Consider the following 27060-nt stretch of genomic DNA (forward strand, 5'->3'; position numbering starts at 1 on the left):
TTTGTTCAAGAACCTTTATTGGAAAAATGTCCAAGGGGTGAGATCACCAGCAGCTGGGGGACTACCAGGTGACGGGGAGCACCAGAGGCTCCATGGAAGACATTGCACTAGTGCAGTGTAACGTCTGCCTCTAGGCTCAGTTGATTCCTTTTATTTGCTGGGGGAGGCTAAGGACCCACAGAAACACCCCTCTCCGAGGCCCAGAGGCAAGATGGCGGGGTAGCCGGGGATGCCAAGTGTCCTGATGCAGGTGAGACAGGGCCCCCATTTGGGACCTAATGGGATAGGGTTGAACAAGTGACTCTTCCCTGGACCTGGGGGATGGGAAGAGATGACCCATCTGCTGTCCATTCTCCTGGTCCAGGGGACCTACCTTCTGGGCCTACTCACAGTGGAATGAGGATGGGCACCAGCCTGAGATCATGGAAGTGCATTACCCCCCGGGAGTCCTGGGCAGATCACCACTTTAGGCTCTCCCTGACCCTACCCTCATCCCCACGTTGTCAGTGCAGCTCTCTTCTGGTTCTGTTTCTTCACTCAAACAGTTTGCTCACACATCGATGGTGTTGATGGATGGTGACTTTTTCTGTGGAAGAGAAGGGCCAAAAGAACCCAAAAACAAAACCAAAAAAAAACCAGAGAGAATGGCCTGGGTCTCTAATTTCAGGAAGGTAATGGGTGCTTCTCTTTCTCTTGGCCACCTTCATCTCAAATCTTTCTCCCCTTTTCCTGCCCCTCTCTGGCCTCTCACTTTCCTTGGCTGGTCCTTTAGCCCAAATCACCCTCCCACCCTCACAGGCCCCCACATCACCTGTCTTGTCCCTACTGGCCTTCCCTGAGGACTCTGCTCCGGCCCCTTCCCCTTCTCTTTGGGGTTGTTGTTGGAGTCGTTGTCCTTGATGATGTCATACTGACGGCAGAACAGCCCAATTACAGCTGAAATACAGCAATACCATCTGAGCCTCCATCTCAACCTCTCCACTCACAGCCTTGAAGAGTAATGAGATACCCAGACAACTTCTAGAAAATCCAGGAATAAAATCCTTGAATTCTGGGTGCTCATGCAGTCTTTATTTCTGGGCTCCCGCCAGCCTCCTGACCATCCTCCCTCAACCAAACAACTGCTCATTTCATGTTCTCCCTCTTCTCCTGACAGACAACCTTTGCCACCTCCTGCCTTCATTGAGCCCCCTCCTGAGTCCTGCATCCAGTTGCTCACTCACCAGCCCACATGAGCAACACCACCACGATGATGACCACTTCCCCGGTCTGAAGCGGCTGCTCTCCATCGAGACCCTCCACGGTGATGTCCCCTGAGAATAGAGGAGGCAGACTCTGCGTCAAGAGGACCTGCTGGAAGCCGTGTCACAGGGTAGAGATGTGGGGGTTAGAGTCAGGCTGGACCTGTCAGTGTTGCCCCTGGAGCCCTAGGTTAGCTCCTCTCTGGGAGGAAGCCTTTGGTAGACAGGTGGTTAGAGGCTGCAGAACCTGGCCACACACGACATGATGTGATGTGCTGTGAGGCTGGGCGAGGGAGCGTCAAAGCCCTCCCCCCAAAGGATTCATTCGCAGTCTGTCTATACTGGGCCCCTGCCCATCTGCTTTTCCTTCCTTTCCTGGCAGTACAGTGAATTAAATCATCTCCCTATTTATCTAAGGGAGACTGCAGCTTGCTTTGGGAGGTAAATAAGAGGATAAAAGCCAGGTAAAACAACCAGAGAATGTACAGCACAGGCCCTCACCTGGGCTGGAGCTGTTGGAGGGCAGCCGGTCAGAACCCTTGAGAGTCCAGAAGTGCACCTGGGGCCCTGGGGGCCTCTCGCCCCGAAGGCCGATGCTCCTGACCTGCACTGTGTAGTCGCTGTCCTCAGCCAGGCCCCAGAGTGCACAGGCCCTGGTGGTGGTGTTCACTCCCGGATCACACGCTGCCCCTGCCTGGGGCCATTCTGTTGCTGCGGGGAGATGACACTAGAGGACAGCCTCACCCCAGGGCCTGGCCACACGGCTCAACCTGGGCTCTGGTACAGCCCATCCCTGCAAGGGAGCAGGATGGAAAGGGCGCCCGGGCCGGGCCACACCAGCTCCCAGATCCCCCAGCGCTGGGAGGAGAGCTCAGAGCATGGAGGTAACCAAAGGAACGTCCAGACCACCAAGGACACAGGCTGGGGGGCAGAAGGGTGGGTGATTCATACTTGCTGGGAAATGGAGTAGCCAATGACGATGTTGCCTTCTGGGGCGTCCCAGTGTGGGACTGTGTGATTCAAAAGTTAATTACTCCCCTAGATTCTGTTGTAAATTTGATGGTTGGAGTGTGTTTGCCTCGGGACAATGGACAATCAGTAATAGGGCGAGGTTACTCAGCCATCTGTTTGCCCTAAATCCAAATGTCCCAGGGCCCAGTATCTATAGGACAATCTGTAAACAGGGTGGTCGTAACTGTCAGTCAGGATGTCTGCTGAACATCAGCATGTGACAATGAGCCACTAACCTTTGTTCTTTTTTTTTTTCTGTGAATCCACATGTTAACCACCCCCCTTAACCCCCTATAAAACAACCTCGGACTCTGAGCCAGGTGCCTCTCTGAGCTATTTTGCTTCGGGAGTGCCGTCTGGCCAGACTAATAAAGGTCTGTTTCCCAACATGGCTGGTGTGTTCCTTCGTGGGTGTGCTCCACTCCAGCTCCTTGGAGCGTTTGGTAAGGCCTTTGGTCTTACATTCTGGAGGCACCGCTGGGATCCCCGGGTGTGCTCCACTTCAGCTCCTCGGAGCGTTTGGTAAGGCCCTCGGTCTTACACCAGGACACAGTGGCCGAGTTGGCTCTGAGGTGAGTGACCGTCACATTCACAGGAGAGGGAGGTCGGTCTGCGGATGCCAGGGTGTTAACAGGTTTCACTCACACCCCACCTCTGGTTGACGACACCCTCATTCCTGTTACTCACCTGCTCTCACGAAGCCCGTGGGGCTCAGATATGAGGAGAGGGGCATCAGCGAAGCCATGGTCCCACAGAGTCCGCTGGGGGACACTGGGGCATGCGCTTGACATCCAGGCGGAGCTCCTGGAGGGGGCGAGTTTGGGGGTCAGGGGCTGCCTCGGTGGGCAGCAGCTCTCCCGGGCTCCCCGCGGCCCACGTTAGCCACGTTTCCCCCACTGGCCCCAACCCTCAGAATCCAGCGCCTCCAGTGGGAGCTCCCCAGGCGCACACCCACCTCCGCCGGTCTTCGGGCCGGTCAGGCCTCGGGGTCTGCTCGGCGCCCAGAGGGCGGCCCATTGCCCGGCTCGGAGGCGCTGTCCCTACCCCATCCCGGCGCGGGCCGGCGAGGCGGGCGGCGCGGGCCGGGGGCAGAGCGGGGTGCGCGCGGGCGGCGGGTCTGCGGGGGCCCCGAGCGCAGGCGTCCGGCCCCGAGTAGGGGGCGTCGCCGGGGCGGCCTGGCCGCTGGCCTCGGTCCCCAGTGCGGAGGGCAGTGCGGCTGCCTGGTTGGCCCCGCAGCGCGATGTGACCGTCCCGGCGCCGGCCGCCGCCTTCCGCAGAGCCGGTTCCGCGAGCTCCGCCGCAGCCGGCCGGGACTTGCGGGCGCCCCGCCCCGCTCCGCCCCGCCCGCCGGGGTTCTAGCCTCCGTTACCCCGCCCCTCACGGGCTCCGGGGCTCCGCCCACGACCCCCCCAATGGCGGCTCGGCCCCCGGCGTTCTCTCCGCGCTCAGCCGCCGGGACTGGCGGGGCGGGCGCGGGTGCGGGGTCTCTGCACCTGGCGGCGCCCCCCTTTCCGGGATGGCGTTAGCCAAGTTCGGAGGAGGAATTCCATCTCCGGTGTGGGAAGGGGCTGACCGGAGAGGACTCGGAGTGGTCGACATCATTGCTTTACCCATCTCATACTTGCAGACTGCGTCAGTTTAAGTCTCTTTCCCATTCATAATCTGATGTGGTTCTGTTCATTTTCTCATTCATTGTTGCATTTATTCGGCCAAATTTAGTGAGCAGCCCCTGTCTGTCTGGCATTAGGTTAGAAGCTGGAGACAAAGCGACTGTTAGTGCTGGGCTTATAGGGAGAATTGGAGAGCAAAGATCCACGTTCTCACCCCCCCCTCCACCCCACCCCCCAGCCCTGACGACTGTGTGGCTTAGGGAAATTGGTTAATCTGCACCTCAGGTCTCCCACCTGTAAAGCAGAGCTTATGAATGAAGCCTCCCAGGGTTGTGGAGAGGATCGAATGAGACAATTTGGGGAAAAACCTTTATGAATCTTACCATACTGTGTGAGTGAGTGATTATTATTGGTTGGCTCTGACTTGTTAGTTGCTTCATTCATTCAAAAAGCACATAAGTGCTTAAGTTATTTCATACTTTGGCTGAGTATGAAATCTGGAGAATTTGAGTGTCTTAGTTCAGCCAGCTGTATGATTTTGAGCAATGACTTCACTGCTCTGAGTCGCTTCATTGTCTGTAAAATGGGGCTGTTGATACTGACTTCTGAGAGTTGATGTGGCCAGTGAGGTTGGTGGATGAAAAGTGCGTGGCTCAGTGTAAATAAACGGTGGCTAACACTGTATTTGTATTTAGGGCAGGTTCCTTGGTTCTCATGCTCATTGCAGCATTTCTATTTCTGTGGCATTTTTTTCTCCTGCGATACCCAGTTCAGTGCTTGCACACCTGGGCTCTGAAGCTTCTGTTTGCTTCTGAGAAGAGAGGGTAAAATGGGCCAGTGGGGCAGGGAAGGACAGTGTGTGCTGAGCATGTGATCAAGCCATGGCCTGGGTCATCTGACTTCTGCTGAACCCAGGACCCTGACCTCTGGCCTCCCGGGGCATCCTGGTCCCAGAGCACTCTTGCCCAGGGATTCTCAATGGCCTGGGTGCTGTCGTGCCCGCCCAGGCTCTAGGCTTTCCAGAGGAGAGGGCACTGTGCCCAGAGGGCAAGCGCAATGAGCCTCCATCTCTTCGGGGGGCAAACAGAGGCTGGCAAGTTGAGGTACAGGGAAAGAGGACCAGGGGCTCCCGGGACGGCCGGGAGCCTGGTGACCAGGACAGGATGGTCCAGGAAGAAGTGCAGGGGGTGGTGCTCTGAGAGGCCAGTGCTCCTAGGTTAATCATGTCTGTGGCTCAGATAAGCCTCTGCCCGCTGGAAGCAGAGTCACTGTGACCAGAGGGGTTTGTGTGACTAAAGAGGCAGACAGGACGGTGTGACCACAGCAGGGGACCATGCCAAGCACAAAGCGGTTTCAACATGTGATTGAGACCTCCCTCGGTTTTGGTCTTCTGCACCGATTCCTAGAACTGTTCTTTTTACCTGGGCTTCTCTTCTCCCTGGGTTTCTGCTCCCACACACACCTCCCTTTCCCTCCCACCTCCCCCTGACCTTCCTTCCCTAATAGCCCAGAGCACCAAGTGCAGGCTAAGTGCCTGGTGTGGTGTGGTGTGTGTCTGTGTATAAGAGAGAGTCCGAACACCGTGCCCGCTGCCACTCCCACCCCAGCTCAGCGGGCACAAACGAAGCCTCGGCTTCTTGTCCCTATCTTTGTCCCTGCTTTTCTGTAGCTGTCTGGGTACGAGGCAGCCATGCGGATCACAGAGAAGTCAAATCCACTGACCCGGGACTTGGACAAAGCAGATGCTGGGAAAATCGTTCAGTTGCTGGGGCAGTGTGATGCTGAGATCTTCCAGGAGGAGGGGCAAGCCATGCCTGCCTACCAGGTAACCCAGGCTCATCCCCTGGACACCCATCTCCACCTCAGCCTCTGCCCTCCCAGCCCGTTTCTCCTGGTTTGGAAACTGAGAGCCCTTTCTCCTCCCACTCCAATTTACACCCTCCTGTCTTGGCTTCTGATTCCCGCCTGTTCCCTGCAGCGACTGTACAGCGAATCAGTTCTGACCACCATGCTGCAAGTGGCCGGGAAAGTGCAGGAAGTGTTGAAGGTACTGACCTCCACTTGCTCCTGCCTGAACTCCTATTTCCTTCTACTTTCTCTGTTTTGATCACCATCCTTCACTTTTGTAGATCTCACTTCTCCATCCTCCCAGTCTTTCCTTTTGGATCCTTATTGTCATCTTATTAATCAGTAATAATTATAATAACATTAGCTAAATTAGAATTGACAGTGCACTTCCACACCTATTACCCTCACACAAGCCTGTGAAATTGGTGTAATTGTCTCTAGGTTTCTTTACACACACACACACACACACATACACACACACGCGTGTGCGCGTGGAAAATCACAATAGCTTGCAGAAATGCACCCAGCTAATAATTGTTGGATAATGCCACTTTTACTTTAAAATTTTTATTTAGGTGACTACATTGTTGTCAGTCCCTTCCAGAGTAAACAAGGGATTGATAAGCAGTTAAACCAGAGATGGGAGTCATACTCCAGATTCTTTCTCCAATCCAATGTTCTTTCTGCTGCATCACAGGGCCTGTATTTTATTCAACTTTGTGATGAGAGGAAGGATAAAGGAGGCCCTTTAAGTTCTCTTCCATTACTAACAAAGAAAAGAACATATATCCCTTGGCCTAGCTGGGCCATGGCGACCTAGGCATCTTTCCTTCCTCAGGAGCCAGATGGGGGGCTGGTGGTGCTGAGTGGAGGGGGCACCTCTAGCCGGATGGCATTCCTCATGTCGCTGAGTACCCTGGTCCTGTCTTCGTCAGTCTCCTTCTGGGGATGAGCCCTAGGACCATAAAGCTCATCATAGTTAAGTTTCTAGGTGGGCCCCTGTTAGACCTGGGCTCCAAGTGTCACTCTCTTTCTCTTCCCACCATGGATCCCATTTCTCCTGAGCCCACTGAGACTCCACCAGTCTGTTGCTGATGTCCCTACACCCCACACGTCCCTAATTAACCATCTCCACATAGCATCTGCAGAGCAGATTCCAAGTAGGACTGGGTTAAGCACTGCCCTAAGAAAATCATTCTTTCTGCTAGGAGTTGAAAATCCAAGTTGTTTCTTCACTATCATTACTTCTTTACCTCCTTTCCCCCTTGACACAGGTCTCCTTTAACCAGCTGATGACAGGTCTAGGACAAAAACCTCTTTACACCTACCTCATTGCAGGAGGTGACAGGTGAGTCACCTTGGCCTGAGCTGTTTGGTTTGGGCTGCATATGTATTTTTCAGAAACTGAATTGGAATGACTCTAGACAAGTATTTTGTCCAAAACGCCTCAGCCCCCATCACTCCTTACTGCCCTCCATTTGACACACTGCACCTACTTAGGGTGCCCAACTGGCCCTTGTCGGTATTTGAGCTTTTTGACTCTATGGAGCAAGCATCTATCATGATGCCCATCAAAACAGTGGGTTCTCATTCAGGGACAGTTTCCTTCATTCCCTTCCCTCGGCGTGGCCTTCCCCTTCCCCAATAAACCATAGGCTTCTGCTTCCCAATGAATGTCCTTGACTTTGAATCTGCCTTCGTAGGTCTGTGGTGGCCTCCAGGGAGGGGAAGGAAGACAGCGCCCTGCATGGGATTGAGGAGCTGAAGAAGGTGTGTGCTTTCCACTAATATTTAACCGCATGTCTGATGGGGACATAAAAGCCCCCAACACTCGGCCCAACCCTGTCCCCTTGTCTGGGTCCTGGCCCTGATGCCTCCACACAATAGGTTTGTACCCTGGAGTCCCCCCAGTGGTGCTCCTTTGTCTGTTCTCTCCTAGGTGGCTGCTGGGAAGAAGAGGGTCATTGTCATTGGCATCTCGGCGGGCCTCTCTGTAAGCGTGAAGATAGGCAGAGTGGATCAATTTTATAGGGAAGAAGGGGTAGGAAAAGACTGGCAGAACACTTGTGAAAGGAATTTTCATTTTAGCTCATTTGGATCCAGTTGTATGAATGTGAGAATAGGGAGAAGGGATCCGTTCTCATAATAACTGTGCAGCAATCTATCAACAACCAAGATAGACAGACCAGTCCAGGGGTCAGCAAACTATGCTGGCTGCCTGCTTTTGTAAATAAAGTTTTACCAACATGGAGTTGTTTGTATTTACACGTATAGTCTATGGCCTCTTTTGTGCCACAACTCTAGGATTGATAGTTGGACAGAGCTCAGAGAACCCACAAACCCTAACATTCTCTGGCCCTTAACAGAAAAGCCTGTCCTCCAGACTAGCCCTTTGCTACCTAACAACAATCCCTGCACCAGCAGCACCAGCATCGCATGGGACTTGTTAGAAAATGCAGGATCTCAGACCCCAACCCAGATCCACTGAATCCGAATCTGAATTTTAACAAGATTCCCAGGTGTTTGTTTTGAGCAGCCCTAGGCTAGGTGACCCCACGTTTCCTGTCAACCCTGTAAGTTTCTGATTCTAAGAATCCAGTGAGCAGAAACCCAAATCCCACCTGGTAGGAGCTGGATATACACAAGGAGAGCAGCGTGCTGAACAATTTAGTTCAGCAATTTCCAAACTTTATCCTGTAGGAGATTACCTTGATGGTGTTTGATACAAGTGTAGGTCTCTCGGGGTACTTGTTAAAAATGTGCTCCTTGGGGCCGGGGATTTAGCTCAGTGGTTTCGCTGCCTGCTGCCCAAGCTCAAGGACCTGAGTTTGATCCCTGGTACCAAAAAAAAAAAAAAAAATGTGCTCCTGCTTCCAGTTCAGATCCAGTGGGTCTTTACTGGGCCTGGGAATTTCTGACAAGTATTCTGGGGGATTCTGAGGCCCAGGGGCCTTAGGCAGCACTCAGAGTAACTCCCTTGTCCGGTCCTCCCCTCTCACTGCCACCAGGCGCCCTTTGTGGCAGGCCAGATGGACTACTGCATGGACAACATAGCTGTCTTCTTGCCAGTCCTGGTTGGCTTCAATCCCGTGAACATGGCCAGGTGAGACTTCTGTAGGGACTGGGCAGCCCTAGGCTCGGAAACACATCAGATAGTACAATCACAAAAGAGGACAGATGCATAATGGGGTCCCCCTAAGCTGATGAGGTCATTTTTGTTTGGTTGATTGATTTAATTATTCAATTCTTGTTTCAGAAATGCAGGCCACATAAAATACAAGGTGGCATACATTCAGAACAGAGATGGAAAAGGCAAGGAAAGAAGGGCTGGAGGAACAAAATTGGGGTCAGGAAAACGTGCACCACAGAGATCTGTAGCTGTCTCTGGGGCAAGCCCATAGCATCTTTTCAAGGGAGTAGTGGCGCCAACTGACCACCTACTCCTCTGTCCAACTCCCTTGTTTTCACGCTCTCCTCATCACTTGTGGTGCTCTTGTTTCCTTTGGCTATTGAAATCTACCCCCCTTCCTTCCCTGTGCTACCAAATCACCTCCCTTTATTCTCTGTCTAAATTTCCACTTTGTCTGATCTCAGAGAAAGACAGCATATCAGACCAATAGTGTGCAGCTGAGGTTCTGTGTGTGAGTTGCTTGGGGATTGTTAAAAAGTAGGAAGAAAGAAGAAGAGCCAGGTGTGGTGGCACATGCTTGTGATCCCAGCACTCTAGGAGGCTGAGGCTGGAAGATCATATATTTGTGCCCAGCCTGGGCAATTAGCAACTTAATGAGACCCTGTCTTAGGATAAAAAATAAAAAGGGCTGAGGGTGTAGCTCATTGTGAAGGCCCTGAATTTTAAAAAAGAAAAGAAAAGATAGATTGATTCTTAGCCCCTGTGTTAGAGGCCAAGTTTGTTGGTTTGGGGTGAGGACTTGAAATGTCCATTTTTAGACATCATCCCTGGAGATTCTGATGTGTAGCCAGTGTTGGGGACTCTGCTAAACAAACCACTGAAAGCAGTAGCTTTCATTTGAAACTGGTTAGTCGACAGTCTGGATTATAAATCAGCCCCGTCACTGAGAGTTGTGTGACTCAGTACCCTAGAGCCCAATTATCACTGGATGAGCTGGCAGAAATGAGTTTCTGATCTTGCAAAGTGAGGATCAAAGTCTAGGTGACTGTTTCTCATGACTCTGGCAGAACGCAGAGGGCTTCCCTAGAGGGGCAGGTGAAAAACTGCCTGTGTTGTTTAGTGACACACAGCTTCCCCCAGACTCAGATCCTGTCCTGAGGTATGGAATTCTTCCTGCTTCCCCGCCAAGGTTGGCAATAGGAGCCCTTGTTACTGATGGAAAGGTGTGAGTGTGGAAAATGGCTAAGAGCCATTACCTGAGGTTACGATTACCTCAGGAGTTCTAGCTGCACTTGGAGGTCAGCTCAGGGGCCACAGCTTCTCCTTCTCAAGTTCCAGATGTGGTAGGATTTGCCTGAGATTTAAGGCTGGGTGTTAGCTGTGAAGATCTTGCAGAGGCAAAATAAGCGCACTCAAGTTCTGAACCTAGGTTCTTGAAAAATGAGACAAAAAACAGAGAAACAAAACATCAGTTTCATTATCAGTCAGTTAGACAACAGTGCTTTATGCACTGGCTAAGTGAGTTTGCTGCTTCCCTGTCCTAAAGGAAAGTGTGAGTATATGAGTGCTAAAGTTGATGCTTTCTATTGGGCATGTGAAGAACAAATCCCCTACATTTAATCAATCCAACCTTGATGGATTAGTTCTACTCAGTTGAGAAGTGTGATACAAAAAGCAGTCACCCAGCCACGTGGTTATCCTTATCTCTAAAAGGAAGAGGCTTACAGCACCAGACTAGAAGCACTGTGTTAACTGACCTAACTCCGAAAAGGAAGTGTGTGTGTGCCGGGGGGCATTCTACCTCCTCCTAACACTGAGCACAAGGAATGCTGAAAAGGTGCAGGTGATAAAAGAGGCCTGACTTGGCCACGGTGCAAGACATATTTTTGGGTGGGGGTGGGAGGGCTGGGAAGGTGGTAAAGAGGTTCTTTGAAATAAGGTAGAAGACTAATGCTGTGGCTGCAGAAATGGAAATTAAACCATAAGAAATGCAGTGTTACTTTTCGGTTATTTTTAACAGTGCCTTGCTAGGTAATCAGGCTGGTCTGGAACTCCTCATGTAGCCTGGGCTGGCCTTGAACTCATGATCCTTCTGCCTCAGCCTGGGATTATAGGCCTATACCAGCACATCTGGTTACTGTGCTACATATGTGTGTGTGTGTGTGTGTGTGTGTGTGTAGTAGTGGGACTGAATTCAGGGCCTTGCACGTGGTAGGCAAGTACTCTACCTCTGAGCTACATCCCAAACCCCATGGTGTTACTTCTCTGTGATACATACAGAAAGAAAAAGGCAGGCAACAACCCCAGATTTGAGATTAAGACTCAACTCTTCTATTTAATAGTTATGCCATCCCTCCTTTCCGACTAATTCCTAACAGGATTATTATGAGATCAATTTAAACAATGCCCTGTAGAAGCACTATGTAACCATTATCACCACAATTTAGTATTTTATAATAAAATCTCCATTCTTCTTTTTCTCATCTTATTGCATTGGTTAGGACCTCTAGATAACACTGCTAACAGGAACCCCTGACTTGCTATTAACTTTAGTGGGAATGCTTTTAGACCTTCACTATTAGGTAATTATATTTTGAGAACTTCACCAAATATTCTGAATTAGATTAAGAAAGTCCCCCCACCCTTTTTTGGTACCGGGGATCAAACTCGGGTCCTTGCACTGGTGCAGCAGGTGGTGAAACAACTGAGCTAAATCCCTGGCCTCAAAGAAGTTCCCTTTTGATACTAGTTTGCCAAATTAAAAAAATTACAAATCTGTTTTTAAAAATCAAGCACCAGCGCCGGGGATTAAGCTCAGAGGTTTCGCCGCCTACTGCGCAAGCGCAAGGACCTGAGTTTGATCCCCGGTACCGGCCCCCCCCCCAAGAAAATCAAGCACCATTTCTGCATCTACTGAAATGATAACATGGTCGTGTTCTGTTGTTACTATGGTGATTGCACTGCCAGACCTCAGATCTTGTATCATCTTTGTTCCTGGAATAAACCCTACTTGAGGTTATTACTCAATATGAGAGAGGTGACCTAGTTAAGAGACTTGAGTTCTTGTCATTTCCAGTCCCTTGGCTTTAAAAATCGACTTACATGCTGATGACTTCCAAATGTATGTCTTCAGCCCCAACCACTCCCCTAAACTCACACCCACTCTATACAGCTACCGATCTGAGTTCACGCGGATGTTCCACAGGAAACTCAAACCCACTTCTCTTGCCCATCTCTGTTAATGGTAATTCCATTCTTTCAGCTGCTCCGGCCCCAAAATCTGGGAGTCATTCTTTCTTCTTCTCTCACATCTGACATCTGATCAGTCAGCCAATGCTGTTGTCTGTACCTTCAGAATATATCCAGAATCTGACCACTTCTCGTGATTTCAACTGTTACCATCCTGATCCAAGTCACCATCTCTTGTCTGGACTCCTGGTGTGACCTCCTGAAAGGTCTCTTTGCTTCTGAATTAGCCTTCTCCAGAACTATTATCCATACCGAATCTAAAGTGATTCTTCTGAAACCAAGTAGGAGCCTGTCATTCCTCTATTTAAAGTTCCCTGAGGGCCCTTGTTATGGTTTGGATCTAAAATGTTCTCCTAAAGGCTCATGTGTTCAGGGATGAGGCTTTTGGAATATGGTCAAATCAAGAGGGCTTTAACTTCATCAGTGGATTAATCAATCTATTGATGGATTCATAATGTGGTGGCATTTCTGGGAGGTGATAGAACACTTAGGCGGTAGGCCTAGGGGAAGGGCATGGGTCACGGAGTGTGACCTAGGGGACTATGTCTGCATTAGGCCCTCCTCTCTAGTTCTCTCTGTGCTTCCTGGCTACCACAAGGTGGCAATATTCCCATCACACTCTTCCACCACAGTTTTCTTGCCTAAGCACAATGAGCAATGGAGCGGCTGACAATGGACTGAAACTGACTAAACTGTGAGACAAAATAAACCTTTGCTTCTTTAAGTTGTTTTTGTCAGGTATTTTTGTCATGGAACACTAATGAACACACTCTATCCCAGAGTAAAAGCCAAAGTTTTTATATTGGTCTATAAGGCCCAACATGATCCTTGGCTGTCTTTACCTCTTCGACTTCATCATTTACTATTTTCCCATCTACTCTGTTCTGGCCTCAGTCCTTTGCACCTCTGTCCAGAAAGCTCTTCTCATATTTCCACAGCTGCCTCACCTTCTTTAGGTTGTCACTCAAATTTCACCAGCTCTGCAGCACATTCTGCCTTTCCTGTTTTGTGACCACTCCCTCCAGTAACCCTATCTTTCCCTGTCAACCAGCCTTCATTAGTATGCAGGCTCCACGCGGGCAGGATTTATATTTTCTTCATTGATACCCCAGTATCTGGGATAGTACCTACTATTTGCCAGCTACTATTTAGTTAATATCTGTCAGATGAAATTGTATATTCTGTCATTGCAATTAAATTATTCTAAAAAATTTACTATTTAAAATAGGTGTGCCTGGGCTGGGGATTTAGCTCAGTGGTTCTGCTGCCTGCCTCACAAGCACAGGGTCCTGAGTTTGATCCCCAGTACCCCCAAATAAATAAATAAATAAATAAATAAAAATAGGTGTGCCTTTCTACCAGGCAAATCTTTAAATCTAAAGATTTTCAAGAAGGCTAGCCTCAACTTATTTTTGAGATGAAAATTGACAAAATTACTGGTCATCTCCTATTTGAAGTTGTAAAATCATGTATTAAAGACTAACTGAATAACCTAGAACTAGTTCATTACACTATTCTTTCTACTGTCATATAGCTTTGAAAATTTCCTTAATAAAAAGATTTTAAAAAGCTTTCAAGGGAAGCTAGGATGACAACTTAAAGGTGTAGAGGTACATGTCTTTATTTTAAAGAGTAGGTCCTATAGGGAGCCTTTTACCCAGTTTGATTTGAACTTTAAATTCCAGCTTACTAAGTAATTATTACTTGAAATATAATTGCTAACATCAGAAGGTTGTGAAGATGAAAATTAAGACACTTGTTTTGATAAAAGTTTTAAAGTTGAAAAGGAAAGGTAATAGGCAATATGCAGCCGAAATTTTAGTACAGAGAAGTATATGATAGTTACTTTGGATTGAAAAACAAAAGCAGAATTGAACAAGGCTAGACTGCATCTTCAGATTAAGGAAAGACATTTGTTTCTGTAACAGGACAGTCTCCCTGTTAGCTGACATGACACCTTGGTCCACTTAAGAGTTCAGTCCCTCAGCTTCTAGAGAGAATGGTTTTAAAGGCCAGTATAGGAGAAATTTCACAAAGAGCCATCTTACTCTTGTTACTTTCAACGTGAAGAATCACTTCTCTGCAGCATTATATTGTAGGAAATGAGATAGTGGGGTGTGCTATCTACTCACTTTGAGAGAAAAGGTTGGAAAGAGTGTCTCAACTGCTCTGCCTTTTTCGATTTCTCAGTTATGGCTGTAGTCAGCCCAGTCAGCTGATTCTCAGTGAGGAAGTAATTTCTGAGAAGTGTAGAGTTTAACAGAAGCATATTATCATCCATAAATAGAAAGCCTGAGAACTTGATGAAATATTAATGATAAATGCTAATGTTCTGCAAACTCTCCAAACAGGAGGCCTAAACACTGTAGCAAGGCAGTGTAAAAGAAGGGCTCAACCACATTTGAACCAGGGAGGGCTTCTGGGAAAGGCATCTGAATTGAAACCTTGAAGAATGAGTAGGAAGAAGAAAACATTACAGGTGGAGGGAAGAGACTGTATGGTTAATGAAAGTGAGAACAATAAATGTAAGAAAAAAGCCCAGGTCAGTGTGGCTGGACCATTTTGTTCTGAGAGGGTATAGAGCAGTGGTGGCGAATCTATGACAAGCATGCCAGTAGGCACACAGAACCCTCTCTGTCAGCCGATGAGCCAGGCAACTCGGCAGCCGAACATCACACAACAGTGTACATCGATAGGGGCCATGCGCACGCTTGGAAAGGGGTTGGGGCACCAGGTGATGACGCCATGCCCCTCGACTTATCTGCAAGTCACTGAGCTTTCACATGGCCGGTCAGTGCGCTGCCAAGGAGACATGTATGTATGCACGCACACTTGGACTGGCTGTGAGTTTTAATACATTTGTTTTTATTAACACAAGATTTTAGCTTTGAGTTTGATGAAAAATTGAAATCTAATATCCAAGATTTAGCAAAGATATGTTTCAAAGATATGTTCTAAGAGACTGAGATTCTGTTAATGTGCTGTCCCCCTGGCATATTTGGATCTGCAGCATCATACTCAGTTGTCTGTGAGGAATTTTTGAAAACAAGAGCATATATATATATATATATATATATATATATATATGGACTGTGAGTTTAGCAGGAGCGCTCACAACATAGGAAACGCACTCAGATGCCTTTTTCAGAGCAGGCCCAAAGCAGGTGGTCAGTGGAACATTGGCCCATCGCGCTGGTGGTCAGCAAATTCAAGGAAAATTGAAGGAATATTCCCAGTATCTCAGTTTTTGCAACTATCTTTCTAAAATAAATCACCTTCCAGCTTTCACATTTCACTGTGGATAGCAAAACATGGTAAGCCTCTCTTTGATGGAGATTTTTATTAAAATGGCCATGTTGTTTGGAAGCAATTACTCCCTTTTTCATGATTTCTCAAAGATAAAATTATGCAACATGTCTCTGAGATGCCTCTTAGCAGAAATACTGTTAAAGACTGAGTCCTGTGCATGGCAAGTGATGTTGGTCAGCAGCTCACCACTGACTTACAAAAGGCAGCCTGTTGCTCCATGTGCTTGGGTGAAAGGACAGACATAAATAATCACGCAAGGCTAGCAGTGATTTTGCATTATGCTGTTGGTGACATCGTGAGAGAAGAGCTTGTAAAACTGGTGTCTTTGCCTGGAAGATGTCTAGCCCTTGTGGGCTAGACATCTGCAGTGCTGTGAGGGAGGCTTTTTTGTTGCAAGACCTAAGACCAGAAAAAGTGGTTTCAGTTAATAGTGATGGGCACCTTGCGTGGTGGTGGGCGGTGGGTAACTGTGCAGTAGGATCAGTGGCAGGTTTCATTCCAAAACCCAACAACTGGATCTTGGGTCCAGTTCTTCCCAGCCACCTCACTACGGACCTGAGCTTCAGTTTCATCTTCTCTAACCTCCTTTAATTGTTTTCAACAATTTTTTTTTTTGTACCGGGGATCAAACTCAGGTCCTTGCGCTTGCACAGCAGGCAGCGAAACCACTGAGCTAAACCCCTGGCCCTGTTTTCAACAATTTTTGAGCTAAATCCTCAGCCCATTTTCAACAATTTACAGATCAGATATATGTGAAAGTACTAAACAAACATAAGAGTTAGTGGCATAAATGGATATTTGCTTAGTGCATTGCCTAGCAGAACAGAAAGGAAGAAAAAAATTAACTGACGTATAGTCTCCATTGTAGGAAAGAGCAGCACAGACAGGCATCTCTGTACTGCCCACTGTCTGTACTGCACTGGCTCATCCAAAATGGAAGACATATTACACGGTCACCTGGGCCCTTTACTCAGGGACCCTGGAATGGAAGGAAAGCTTAGCTTCTTTTTGCAACCCAATGTCTCCAGCTTGCTATGAATACCTGTAGGCTTTGCTTTTATAGGCTGTACAAGTTGCTAGTGTTCTGTGACAAGCACAAATGATTACATCAGAGCCAAACTCCACAGCCTATGAGAAACATTCACAAGAGCCCGAAAAAAAGAAAGAGTGCTTCCAAGCATGATCCAAGAAAACCAGACTCTACCATTATGGATCCTGTATCACCGCCCCCCCCCGCCCCCCGAGTATTGGGGTTTGAACCCAGGGCCTTACACTTTGAAACAGATTCTCATTAGCTTGCCCTGGCTGGCTTTGAACCTGGGATCTTCTTGTCTAAGCCCACCAAGTAGCTGGGATTACAAGCATGTGCCACGGTGCCAGGCCCCGTCAGCTATTCTCATAGCTTCCCCACAAGGAACCTGCATCTTCTAAACTTCTTTGAAACTAAAAGGATGACAGTTGTTTCATGGAGTGCCTTCTTCATCTCATTTAGGTATGCAGACAGAATGTCCTGGCCAGATGACCATATGCCAAAGATCACCCCATTTGGTCGAGTCCCCCCCGGCAGGCTTTGAGGAGTTGGGCTTCTCAGCCTTCAATTTATTGTCTCTCTTTTCAAAGCTATATTGTTCCCTCATATGAGAAAGCATGGCCTATGGTCACACAATGAGATTAGTGTGCAGATTCCAAACCAATTCTAAATTACACAGTCCAGGATAGTGAGTCCAGAGTTTGGAATAGAAGATGTGGCTTCATGTCCCAATTTCATTGAAATAGTAGTGTTTGTGTGATAACCTGGCAGTTTTCTCTTTACAGCTCTCTGAAAAGTCTGTGGATTAGATGAGATAATGAACACTTTAGAAACTGTTGCAGAACAAAGTTTTTTCTCTGAATGCTTTTTGTCAACAGCTACAGTTTATTGTGTAGAAGAAACAGAAACCTATACTTCTGGTTGGACAGGGCTGGTTATGAAAGACACCTTAGCAATCAGATGGTACAGTTTCCATTTGAGGATCCCAAAGCCTGGTAAATATTCTTCTTGCCGCCAAAGGCTGACTTCAATTACCGTCCAGTCCACTGGCTGACATAACTGTAAGAACATGTTTATGAGAGCTCCGAACACTAGTTAACAATTTAAAAAACAGCTCCCTGAGATTCCTTCCTGTCTTCAGGCCTTCATATGAGCTGTTCTCCGGAACCCTGCTCACTCTGACCCTCACTGAGCTATTTCGGCACCATCCTGCAACCTCCTCTCAAACATCACCTCTTCTACAAGGAGACCTGCCTTGATCCTCAACAAAGCCGTGATCACAAAGCAACTTAGAATGCTCCTTTGTGCCACTTAATTCAATCCTGATTATAACTGTTCCCCTCCTTGTGAAGAGAAGTTCCACAGGGCAAGATCCCTTTCTGTCTGCAGCCTTTCCTCTCTCTGGAGCTGTTGACGAAGAATACAATGTGTTGAATGAGTGAATGGAGATAGTTCTGTGTTTCTCAATTTTGTTAAATGAGTTCTGGTAGCAGGCTAAAAGGGTTCAGGATAAAGGAATGCTCCTTTGGCAATGTTCTTCAATAAAAAGAATTTATGGGCTTGGGCCAGGGATTTAGCTCAGTGGTTCCGCTGCCTGCCTTGCAAGCGCAAGGACCTGAATTTGATCCCCGGTAACAAAGGAAAAGAAGAGAGAATTTATGGGCTGAATTAAATCATCAAGATCTCCAGAGGCACAGGAATGGCCAAGGGCAAGCGTGCTCTGAACTACTCAGGTTCTCGAGTGGAGGTGCTCTTCTCAGAAGCCCAGTCAACACCGGTACAAACAAGCGGACAGTTGTCCTTTTTTTTTCTTTGTCAGGGCCTAAGAGACAGTTTCCAAGGTCTTTGCGAACGGAATCTAACAGGCAAAAATCACAAAGAAGGTAAAGTTTCCTTATTCCAATCTCATTTTTCCAGGACTGTTGTTCTCTACAGGAGTAGATACTTTAAATCAATGTTTAGCCCATCTAAGAGAAGTCATCACTTTTATCTTATCTGAACTGTGGGAAAGAAGGTGTTGTTGTCCCATAAATACGATTTCAGACAACAGCTGCGAGTCTTGTGTGGGAACGTGAGGAACAGGCCTCCTGCTTCCCTCTGGAATCACACTTGCTTACTCCTCTTACCCTGGCCCCACTTAGTCAACTGTTGGTGAATTTTGGCTGCCTTAAAAATACATAAACAAGAAACAGGGCCTGACTTTTATAAAATGCATTATCACTTTGAAGGAACATCCTCAAGTAAAAATCAACATCTGGAGCTGGGGATTTAGCTCAGTGGCTCCACGCCTGCCTCGAAAGCACAAGGTCCTGAGTTCGATCCCTGGCACCAAAAAAAAAAAAAAAGTGAACATCTATATCAATAAATGTTGTATAAAAAACTAGAATCAAGAGAGATCTGGACTCTCATGGCTCTGAAGTGCTGGTGGACCAGATCTCCTGGCCCCAGACACACAAGAGCCAGAGCGTTAGACAGATGGTCGGCTTAGCGTTTCCTAAAGACCTCTATCACAATTTCACTTTGATCTCATGCTTCACTGGGTTGTTCATATTAGGGTGACTTTGAGGATCTCTGGCTTTAAGTATCCTTTCTTTTATTATCCTTTAATAATTTGTTAGTCATTCTAGGTTTTGACAGTTCATGAAGACTGTAGGTTTCATTTCTTCCCTGTAAATGAAGAGGCAACCCATGAGGTTGTTAAACAAATTCTATTCAGTAGCTGGAAAAGTGAATTTCCTGTGGAATGACAGAAATTACATAGAAGCAAGCAATTTTATTTTCCTCAAAGGTAGCAATAATTTTAATCTGTACACACATAAAACAAACAGTGCAATTATAAAACCTTGAAGGTGACATGCATATTTTAAGGTGCAGTTGGGACAGGGGAGGATGTTAGCATCTCAAATTTTCCTTACCAATTTTCTTTCTAGTTCCTTATGCAAAAGCACTGAGTCAGGAAACTTCATCTGGAATGCTGAAGTTAAAGGTGAACTTCCTGAAGTCTGTAGGTCTAAATATCACAAACAAAATGGAAATAACCTCCTAGAGCAGTTTTGTAGGGACTAGAGTAATATGGCTGGGGTTTCAAGCTGGAAATGAATGAATTCAGGGATGCATTTTTTTTTTAAAACTAAGAGATAATGTTTGTAACTGAGCGTCCTATTTCTCTGTCATAGTTGCTACCCATGTGAGCCCTTCCACCGGTTTTCCTATTCGGTATAGTTTCTGAATAGATGCTGTTCAATGGAGTCATCTGTAACTAGGGTGGTGAGATGCAGAAAGAAGGGCCCGGGGAGATGGCTTCTTCCTTGAAGTCTGAGTCCATGTTCCTTGTCCACATTGGTTCTCACGGCCTTTTCTCTGCTGTGGAAGCAGAGGCAGCTGGTGCAGAAGGTCAGTGTTGTCATCATTTACAGGCCCAGGAATGCAGAAAAAGGTGAGTGGCAGGAGTTTACTTTTGTTTCTTCCACAATGCCTTTCTCCAGCTTTCTGGGCCTGCAATGGAACTTGTAGAACTAGAAAGTCAGTTCACTGGCTCCTTTCTCAGAGGCCAGGATGAGATGGGATGTGGCAGGGTGACAAGATACAAAGGGAAAACATGGTACCAATTAGCCTCAGAGCAGGAGAGAGAAATTTATATATGCACTGATAGAAATTCAAATTCCCAAAGTCAATCTAAGACAAAAAGCAGATTTTCCTTGAGCACTGATTTCCCTCTGTACAAGCAGCCCGTGAACTCCTGGTCGGGTGAGTCCAGACACTGGGGCGTATGTTGCAGTTCAGCTGGAATGGCTCTTTCTGCCAGTGCCACTCTGGCATGAAGCCCAAAGTAAATCCACACATGGTGCCATAGTTACTAAAATAGTGAAACATTACTAGCCAAATGTAACTGCAATTCAATCAATGTTATATTTCACACACAAATTTAGAAAAATCAAATGTGATGATAAAAACATAAAATTAAACAGAAGAAAATCAATTTCTACAAGAAATCAAATGTATTTACAGTAAGATTAAGGGAAAAATAAGCTACTTGGATCATAAATTTAATTTTATTTTCAATAACTTTAGCTACCTCACCTGTTAGTTAATACAATAAAAGCGGAAAGAGCAGGCTACCTTCCCCCCAAGATTTAATCAGAAAATTGTATCTACAGTAATTGACAGAACTTACTTTTTTGTCCTTTACCCATCTCATCAAAAATTATTGCATTTTCCCCCAAACTGATTTTTTTGGATTCCTCTGTCTATATACTCATTTTTTCCTCTTTCCTGGAGGCATCTTGGTTTAAATCCATCTTTTAAAAAAGGAGAAGGGGTGCATATGTGGAGGCAAAATATTCTCTTGAAGCCAACAGGTACAGAATTGCTTGAAGAGGCTGATTGTACACACAAGCTGCCTGGAGTTGGGCCCGGAGGGCTGTTGGGTTTCGAGGAACGTGACAGCCTTTGGCCTTTGGAGGACGGACACAAAGCCCCACAGGGCCCTCCTTCCTGGGCAGGGTCAGGACTGAGCTGGCAGGGTGGAGTTTCGTCTTCCCCTTAGAACTTGTCATTTTGGTTCTCCTCCAAAAGCCTTCATCCAGATAAGAAGCCAATAACTGATTACAAAAATAAGAATAATTAAATTTGGCTCTCAAGAAATAGATTGTCCAACTGTTCTGCCTTGTCATTTTTTTCAATATCCAAGGCCTTTACAAAGAAAGAAACAAAAACATCTCTCAATCTCCCAACAAAGGTGAACTTTTTTTTTGTTTTTGCTTTTTGCTCCAAATGCTATGACCTGAAGAATGGCTGCAGAATGAGATATCAAAAATCTCAGAAAAATATATAATATATTTGTATATCTCTGTATGTCTATTTAAATTTCACATTCCTTTAAAAGTGGTTATTCAGTCAGTAGCTGCTGAAGGAGGCTCTTCTGCTGGGCCTGGGGGGTCTGTGGTCCTGGCGTGGGCTTTTGAGATCCCAGTGGACCAGGCTGGTTCAGGTAAGGGTCCCCGCCTACCAGATTCACTGTACACTGGACGTCAGCAAACACCTGAACCTGTTGCACCTGCTGGAACACAAATAAAAGATGTGTTTAGACAGAAGGGTCTGCCCCCCCGGCTTATGAGTGGGTACTACGTGAAGTGGAAACTCACTAGAGCATTCCTCTAGTCTGTAGTCACCACAGAGAAGAACTCTTCTGTCTTCTTGTCCTACAAAAAGAAAATCGCTGCACTCATTTTGCTCAGGAAAGTTCACACTTTAAAAATAAAATCAAAATTGGAATGGTCACGCCTCCTACAGGGTTGCCATCAATACTGAGAGTTGAGTGTCACAGCTAATATTAATCGCCAAGGTTTGGAAAAGCCCAGTTTCACAGTCTGGGTATCCAGAGTAAGGTTTTAAAAAATAACATGCTATTTGGAAAACTAGTTTAAAATAGTATTCTACAGATGACTTTAGTTAGGAGAAAAAGTCTTTATGATGTCATTGAGAAATTAAGGACTCTAACCCAGTATTAGCAAGATAAATGACCACAACTCAGTAACAGGACATCAGCATTACTAAGGTTAATGTTTGTCCAGAAGTTTTAGATAGTATCTAAGTATATTATCACACCACTCCTTTACATACTGGCTTTAGAATTACAACAAAATATCAATAGAACAATTATATATTTGACTTTTTTTTCCAGCTAGACATTCCGCTTAAACACTTGAGCTAAAAATAACAGTATCTATTAGCTGAAAACAGTGTGAATTTTCCCTTTACGTTCAGTAGTACTACATGTATTCCTTAAAGATGTCTAAAGATGCACAGTTTTAGCATTTTCTATTGAGAAAACAAAGCCAGAAGTTAGTCTTTACCAACAATTCTTGTTAAAAAGTTGTTTGTAGAACTGATTAAGGCCACTATCACACTTTTCAATGTTCCAGACCACAAACGGAACTATGCCTTCCTAAGGCATCTAAGTGTCTCAAACTTTGACAAACTTGTGCCTCATGTTTAATAGGATCATAAAACATTTAGTGATTTTTTTTTTGTCATTCGTCACTAATGCATGCCAATTACATGCAGCTTTTCTGAAAGCTCTTCTAAATAGAACAAAAGTTGTTTTCTACTAACCCCTATTGGCCAAATGTCAGATATTTTTTTTATTTTGTTTTTTGAGACAGTCTCGCTATGCAGTTCAGGCAGGCCTTGAACTCACTATGCAGCCCGAGTTGGCCTCGAACTCACCATGATCCTCCTGCCTCAGCCTCCCAAGTGCGGGATTACAGGTTTGTACCACTACACCAAGCTCAAATGCCAAATATATGAACCATCAAATTTCTGTATTAATCTAGCTCATGGTCTCTTATCCTTAATCCGTCTATATCCCATGTCTATTTCCTGACAGCTAAGGGAGACAGCCCCTGAGTTGAGCTTTAAATCTCTAGTTAGACTGGGATCATTTTTCTCATCTTCCTCTTTGCCTAGTTTCCGACTTTTGCTCCTTGGCCCTGTCTGCTCCCATGTTTTCCTCTCATGTGGCCTCTTTCTCCTGTCTCTAAAGCACACCAGCTCCAAGTATGTGCTCCAGCCGCCTCTGTGCGCTCCCCAGGCTGTGCTCCAGGATCACTCATTCCTGCTCTTTTACTCTGGGACCTTGATTCACCAGGCCCTTCCTCTTGCCCAGGGCAATAACCCCCTACCTGCCCTCTCCCTGCTTCTCTAGTCTGTGTTCTTCTTTTTCTTTTCCATCTGACTCCTCCCCAGCTCTACACCCTCACTTTCCAACACAGATGGCTCTACATACTCTGCCAATCCTCCTCTCCCATTTTTTCTTCTTCTTTTCTGGGTATTTGTCTCTATATCGCTATCTAATGCAGCCCCCTGCTTCTGTTTGGCAAATACAAAAACACAGGAGTGAACAGAGTTCATGATGGGCTATAACAAAGAAGATTCTGCCACCCAAACTTCACATAAGCATAAACCATAGCGCTTTTTGGGCACCCCCAGCCTCTAGTGCTAGGGATTGAACCTAGGGCCTCATGCATCCTAGGCAAGACTCCACTACTGAGCTGTATCTCCAGCCCTAGGCACTGACTTTTAAATCAATATAGTATAAAGTTCCATGTTTATGTGTTTCTAAATATGAAATATTAGGGCAGAGCCTAAGGTGATTTTGTCCACAAATATTTAAAATCATTCTTGATAAAGGCATGATAAAATAAACTAGAGAAGAAGTTCTACTTTAAATACAAGATAGTCTATTTTTGAAGTTAAAAAACCTGAGAAGAGAAAACCAAACTCTAAAATTTATTTCAGCCTTTTTTAAGAAAAAGATTTGGAGACAGAGTTTCACTACATAGTCCAGGCTGGCCTCGAACTTGAAGTGATCTTCCTGCTCAGTCTCCCAAGGTCTGGGACTGCAGATGCACACCTCCGCACCAGGCATTTCAGCTGTTCTGAACCATCACCTGTAGACTAGACCTTGGACTTGCGCTGCCACACCTTCACAGATGGGCGAAGGCTGACATGGGAGAACTTTAAGATCTGCCGGGGAGGAGCACAGGGTGAGAACAAAGTGCCGGCCTCTGAAGATTCTCCAGCACAGTTTTTACTTCACTTCAAATATTGTCCTAGTTGGTTGTGTTTTGATTTTTGCTTTTTGTTTTGTTTGGTACCAAGGATCGAACCCAGGCGGTGGCACCACTGAGCTAAATCCCTGGCCTCTGGTTGTTTTTTGCTTTAAGGGATCTGTAGTGTTGCCTAGTTCACGACTTTGTGAGTGTGAGACAGACTGTATTCATTATACCATCACAAAACGTCCTCTCTTTACCCTCGTAAGGTGTGAGTACTTCCTAAGACTCAGACCCTGGACACAGTTTCCTAACCAATCTTTCTCCCCAGAACCAGGTGCCGGGCAAGTCTCCCTTCACTGCCTCCACCTTGAGATAAAGTCTAACCTAGCGCCCCCTTTGGGGATGACTATGTCTGTAGGACTAAGTCTAGATCCCTTAGTTTAATACTCCGCCTGGAAATCCACTTCCATCTACTGTAGCAATTGTATCTTCAGTGAATGTGGTTTCCAGGACAATGCTAAGATACTATTATTCTCTCTCTCTAGTCCAGCCTGACCTGGCCTCCAACAACCATACCCTTCTCCTTCACTTGGTCTGAGAACTGTGCTTCAAGGCCCAGTTCAGTTAATTTTCTGTGTAAATCTGCTCTGAGTACTTCAACAATTTTTCCTTTCTTTTTTTTTTTGGTACTGGGGATTGAACTCGGATCCTTGTGCTTGCACGGCAGGTGGCGAAACCACTGAGCTAAATCCCCAGGCCCCCTTTGTTTTTTAAAAATTTATTTTTAATTATTTTTTCATTACCAGGAATTGAACTCGGGACCTTGTGCTTGCGAGGCAGGTTCAGCACTACTGAGCTAAATCCCCAGCACTCCTTTGTTTTTTTTTTAGTGCGAGGGATAAAATCCAGGACCTTGAAGACACTAGGTAAGTGCTTTTCACTGAGCTCCACCTTCAGTCCTCTTTTTCCTTTCTTTGAATAGTTACGGCTCTTGTTATTCATAACATAAATTTGATAGTTTGCCTTCTTTGGCTATGTGACAATTTATATGGATGTATTTGTAAGTTTTATATTTCCGGGCTGGGGATTTAGCTCAGTGGTTCCACCGCCTGCCTTGCAAGCTGAGGACCTGGGTTTGATCCCCAGTACCAAAAAAAAAAAAAAAGTTTTATATTTCCACAGGGCCTATGTAGTATGGCAGAAATAGCTAGGACTTTGGTGTTAGTAAGACCCAAGCCTGAATCTCAGCCCCTCTTCTTTCTAGCTTTGTGAATGGTGCATGCAATTAAACCTCCTCACGTTCTGTTTCTTCATCTGTGAAGAAAAGGAGTACCACTTCCTTCATAGGTTACAGCAAGGCTGAAAGAAGATAAAGCATACAACGCCCAGCACAGTGCCTGGCAAATCATACATTTCACAGTGGAAGTTCCTTTCTTGTCTTCTCCCCCCAGTTTACCCAAAGATCCAGAAAGGTAAGTATTTCTATCTCCATTTGTAGCAAAATGCCTGTGATAAAAAATATTTTTAAGAGACTAAAGACTAAACCAAAGTTTATTAAAATTTCTAAATTTAGGTTAAAAGAGGAAAGTGGCCACCTTGCTGTTTGCACTGCTCAGAAACGTACTTCTGAAGAGGCAGAGTAGACAGCAGACACCATTAATCTGAATTTACTGAGATCTTTTGAGGTGTTGGATTAAAGTGAGTTTGAGCACTGTTTATTTACAAAATAACAATTAGTGGCCACATTTGTGAATCCATTACCCTCTTCAAGCACTGAGTTAGATCTTCTGAAAGCTTATCTCATCAAACCCTCTCAACAGTCCTGTAAGCGGACATCTTGTTAGTCCTGTGGTCACACGGCAGCTCAGAACTTCTGTAATAAACCCACAATGACACGGTAAGAGCAGAGCCAGGCTGCACAACAGGACCTGACCCCCAAGGTCAAGCTGTTGACCAGGAGGCTACATGAAGCCCTCCATGGATCTAGGGTGTAGCTGACAGCTCCGGGCTTAGGATTTTCTTACTGACCTGGGTTCCATCTGCCTCTGTTTTGAGAAGGTCGGTGGATGACAGCTGGTTGCAGTAGAGGCCTGTGTGTCTCAGTGCTGGGTCATTTATCTATGAAAAGTGAACATAAGACCAAATTACTGTTTAGTTATTTAAGCTGAAGAACAAATTCTTCAATGAAAAACAATGGCACTGGCAGGAAAGTAATAGGAAGGCAGGAAAAATAAAAGCTTGGCAATTTACTACATTGCTGCAAATCCCCAAGTTTCCCTTGCAGGGGTGGCAAGTGTGCAGGGAACATGAGGGGAACTTCTGGGATGCTGGTGACATCATTTTGTAATCTGGGTGTTGGTTATTCAGGTGCATTCCGTTTTGTGAAAATTCATTGAGTTGTATACTTTGTGGATATTCTTTTTTTTTTTGGTACCGGGGATCTAACTTGGGTCCTTGCGCTTGCGCAGCAGGCGGCAAAACCACTGAGCTAAATCCCCAGCCCCTGGATATTCTTACATATAGTATTTTAATAAAAAATGAATTCTCCCCACAAGTTAATTAACAAAAGACTTCTACTTCAGTCAAGATTCAGTAACAGGGATATTAGTCTGAATTCACTTAAAAATGGACAAAATGTGTGAAACAAAGGCACTCAAGAAACTGGACAAAGGCAGTAAGGGGCAGTGATCCCTAAGAGTTGGGAAACAACTGAGGAGTCCCTGTGGGAGCGAACTCCCAGCCTATACCGGCTGGCAGTCTCCATGAGCTAAGAAGCTGCAGCTGGAACCTGAAGCTCAGAATATCATTGTAGAGAGAGGCTCCGAGAGGAAGCACTGGAGATGTGCAGAGGCCCTCGAAGTCTATAGCCCAGCAATGATCAGCTCACAGATGCAGGAAAAAGAGTCACTTGGACAGATGGATGGAGTAATTCTCAAAGACCACACAGGTCTGGGACTAGGTCTCAATCCCAACAGTGTGAATGGAAAATGTCATAATTCATATAGTATCAGGTAGCATAGTAGAATGATTTTGCCTCAGTAGTAAGGCAAAGTTAGCCCTAGAATAAATACTGCCT

At 46.1% G+C, this 27060-nt stretch overlaps 2 protein-coding genes and 1 pseudogene across 19 annotated transcripts in view; 1 reads left to right on the forward strand and 2 right to left on the reverse strand.

Moving 5' to 3' along the window:
• On the reverse strand, positions 1-2997 carry LOC101712669 (fibronectin type III domain-containing protein 4-like; annotated as a pseudogene). Its single transcript, XR_015452959.1, has 6 exons — positions 2940-2997; positions 2794-2862; positions 1743-2005; positions 1224-1313; positions 812-936; positions 1-586 (listed from the first exon to the last, which is right to left on the reverse strand). The product of XR_015452959.1 is annotated as a fibronectin type III domain-containing protein 4-like (transcript).
• Positions 2998-3662: 665 nt separating this feature from the next.
• On the forward strand, positions 3663-14486 carry LOC147827070 (glucokinase regulatory protein-like). 4 transcript variants are annotated; one of them, XM_087216244.1, is made up of 7 exons: positions 4194-5687; positions 5841-5909; positions 6985-7058; positions 7414-7480; positions 7650-7703; positions 8719-8813; positions 14441-14486. In XM_087216244.1, exons 1-7 carry the CDS (start codon positions 5553-5555, stop codon positions 14469-14471), a joined length of 525 nt encoding a protein of 174 aa, XP_087072370.1. In that variant the 5' UTR covers positions 4194-5552; the 3' UTR covers positions 14472-14486. The 4 variants fall into 4 exon arrangements, with proteins under 4 accessions (XP_087072369.1, XP_087072368.1, XP_087072367.1 ...); XM_087216243.1 differs by lacking the exons at positions 8719-8813; positions 14441-14486 and adding an exon at positions 3663-3884 and having other exon boundaries at positions 5532-5687; positions 7650-7961; XM_087216242.1 differs by lacking the exons at positions 8719-8813; positions 14441-14486 and having other exon boundaries at positions 4188-4965; positions 5532-5687; positions 7650-7961.
• Positions 14487-19181: 4695 nt separating this feature from the next.
• Positions 19182-27060, reverse strand: part of Ncoa1 (nuclear receptor coactivator 1) — a 265108-nt gene continuing 257229 nt past the window's right edge. For 11 of the 14 annotated variants that reach the window (XM_087216231.1, XM_087216230.1, XM_087216223.1 and 8 more), the window contains 2 exons: positions 26013-26102; positions 19182-21487 (listed from right to left, as the gene is read on the reverse strand). In XM_087216231.1, coding sequence (XP_087072357.1) covers positions 21317-21487; positions 26013-26102 — 261 coding nt within the window. In that variant the 3' untranslated portion in view covers positions 19182-21316. Of the gene's footprint in view, positions 21488-21572; positions 21630-26012; positions 26103-27060 lie in introns of all 14 variants that reach the window. The other 3 variants (XM_087216234.1, XM_087216233.1, XM_087216232.1) reach the window with 3 other exon arrangements.

The sequence above is a fragment of the Heterocephalus glaber genome, unplaced genomic scaffold (genome assembly GCF_053883595.1).
Source record: "Heterocephalus glaber isolate CG9 unplaced genomic scaffold, H.glaber_assembly_v1.0 deba00001457, whole genome shotgun sequence".
Lineage (NCBI taxonomy): Eukaryota > Metazoa > Chordata > Mammalia > Rodentia > Bathyergidae > Heterocephalus > Heterocephalus glaber.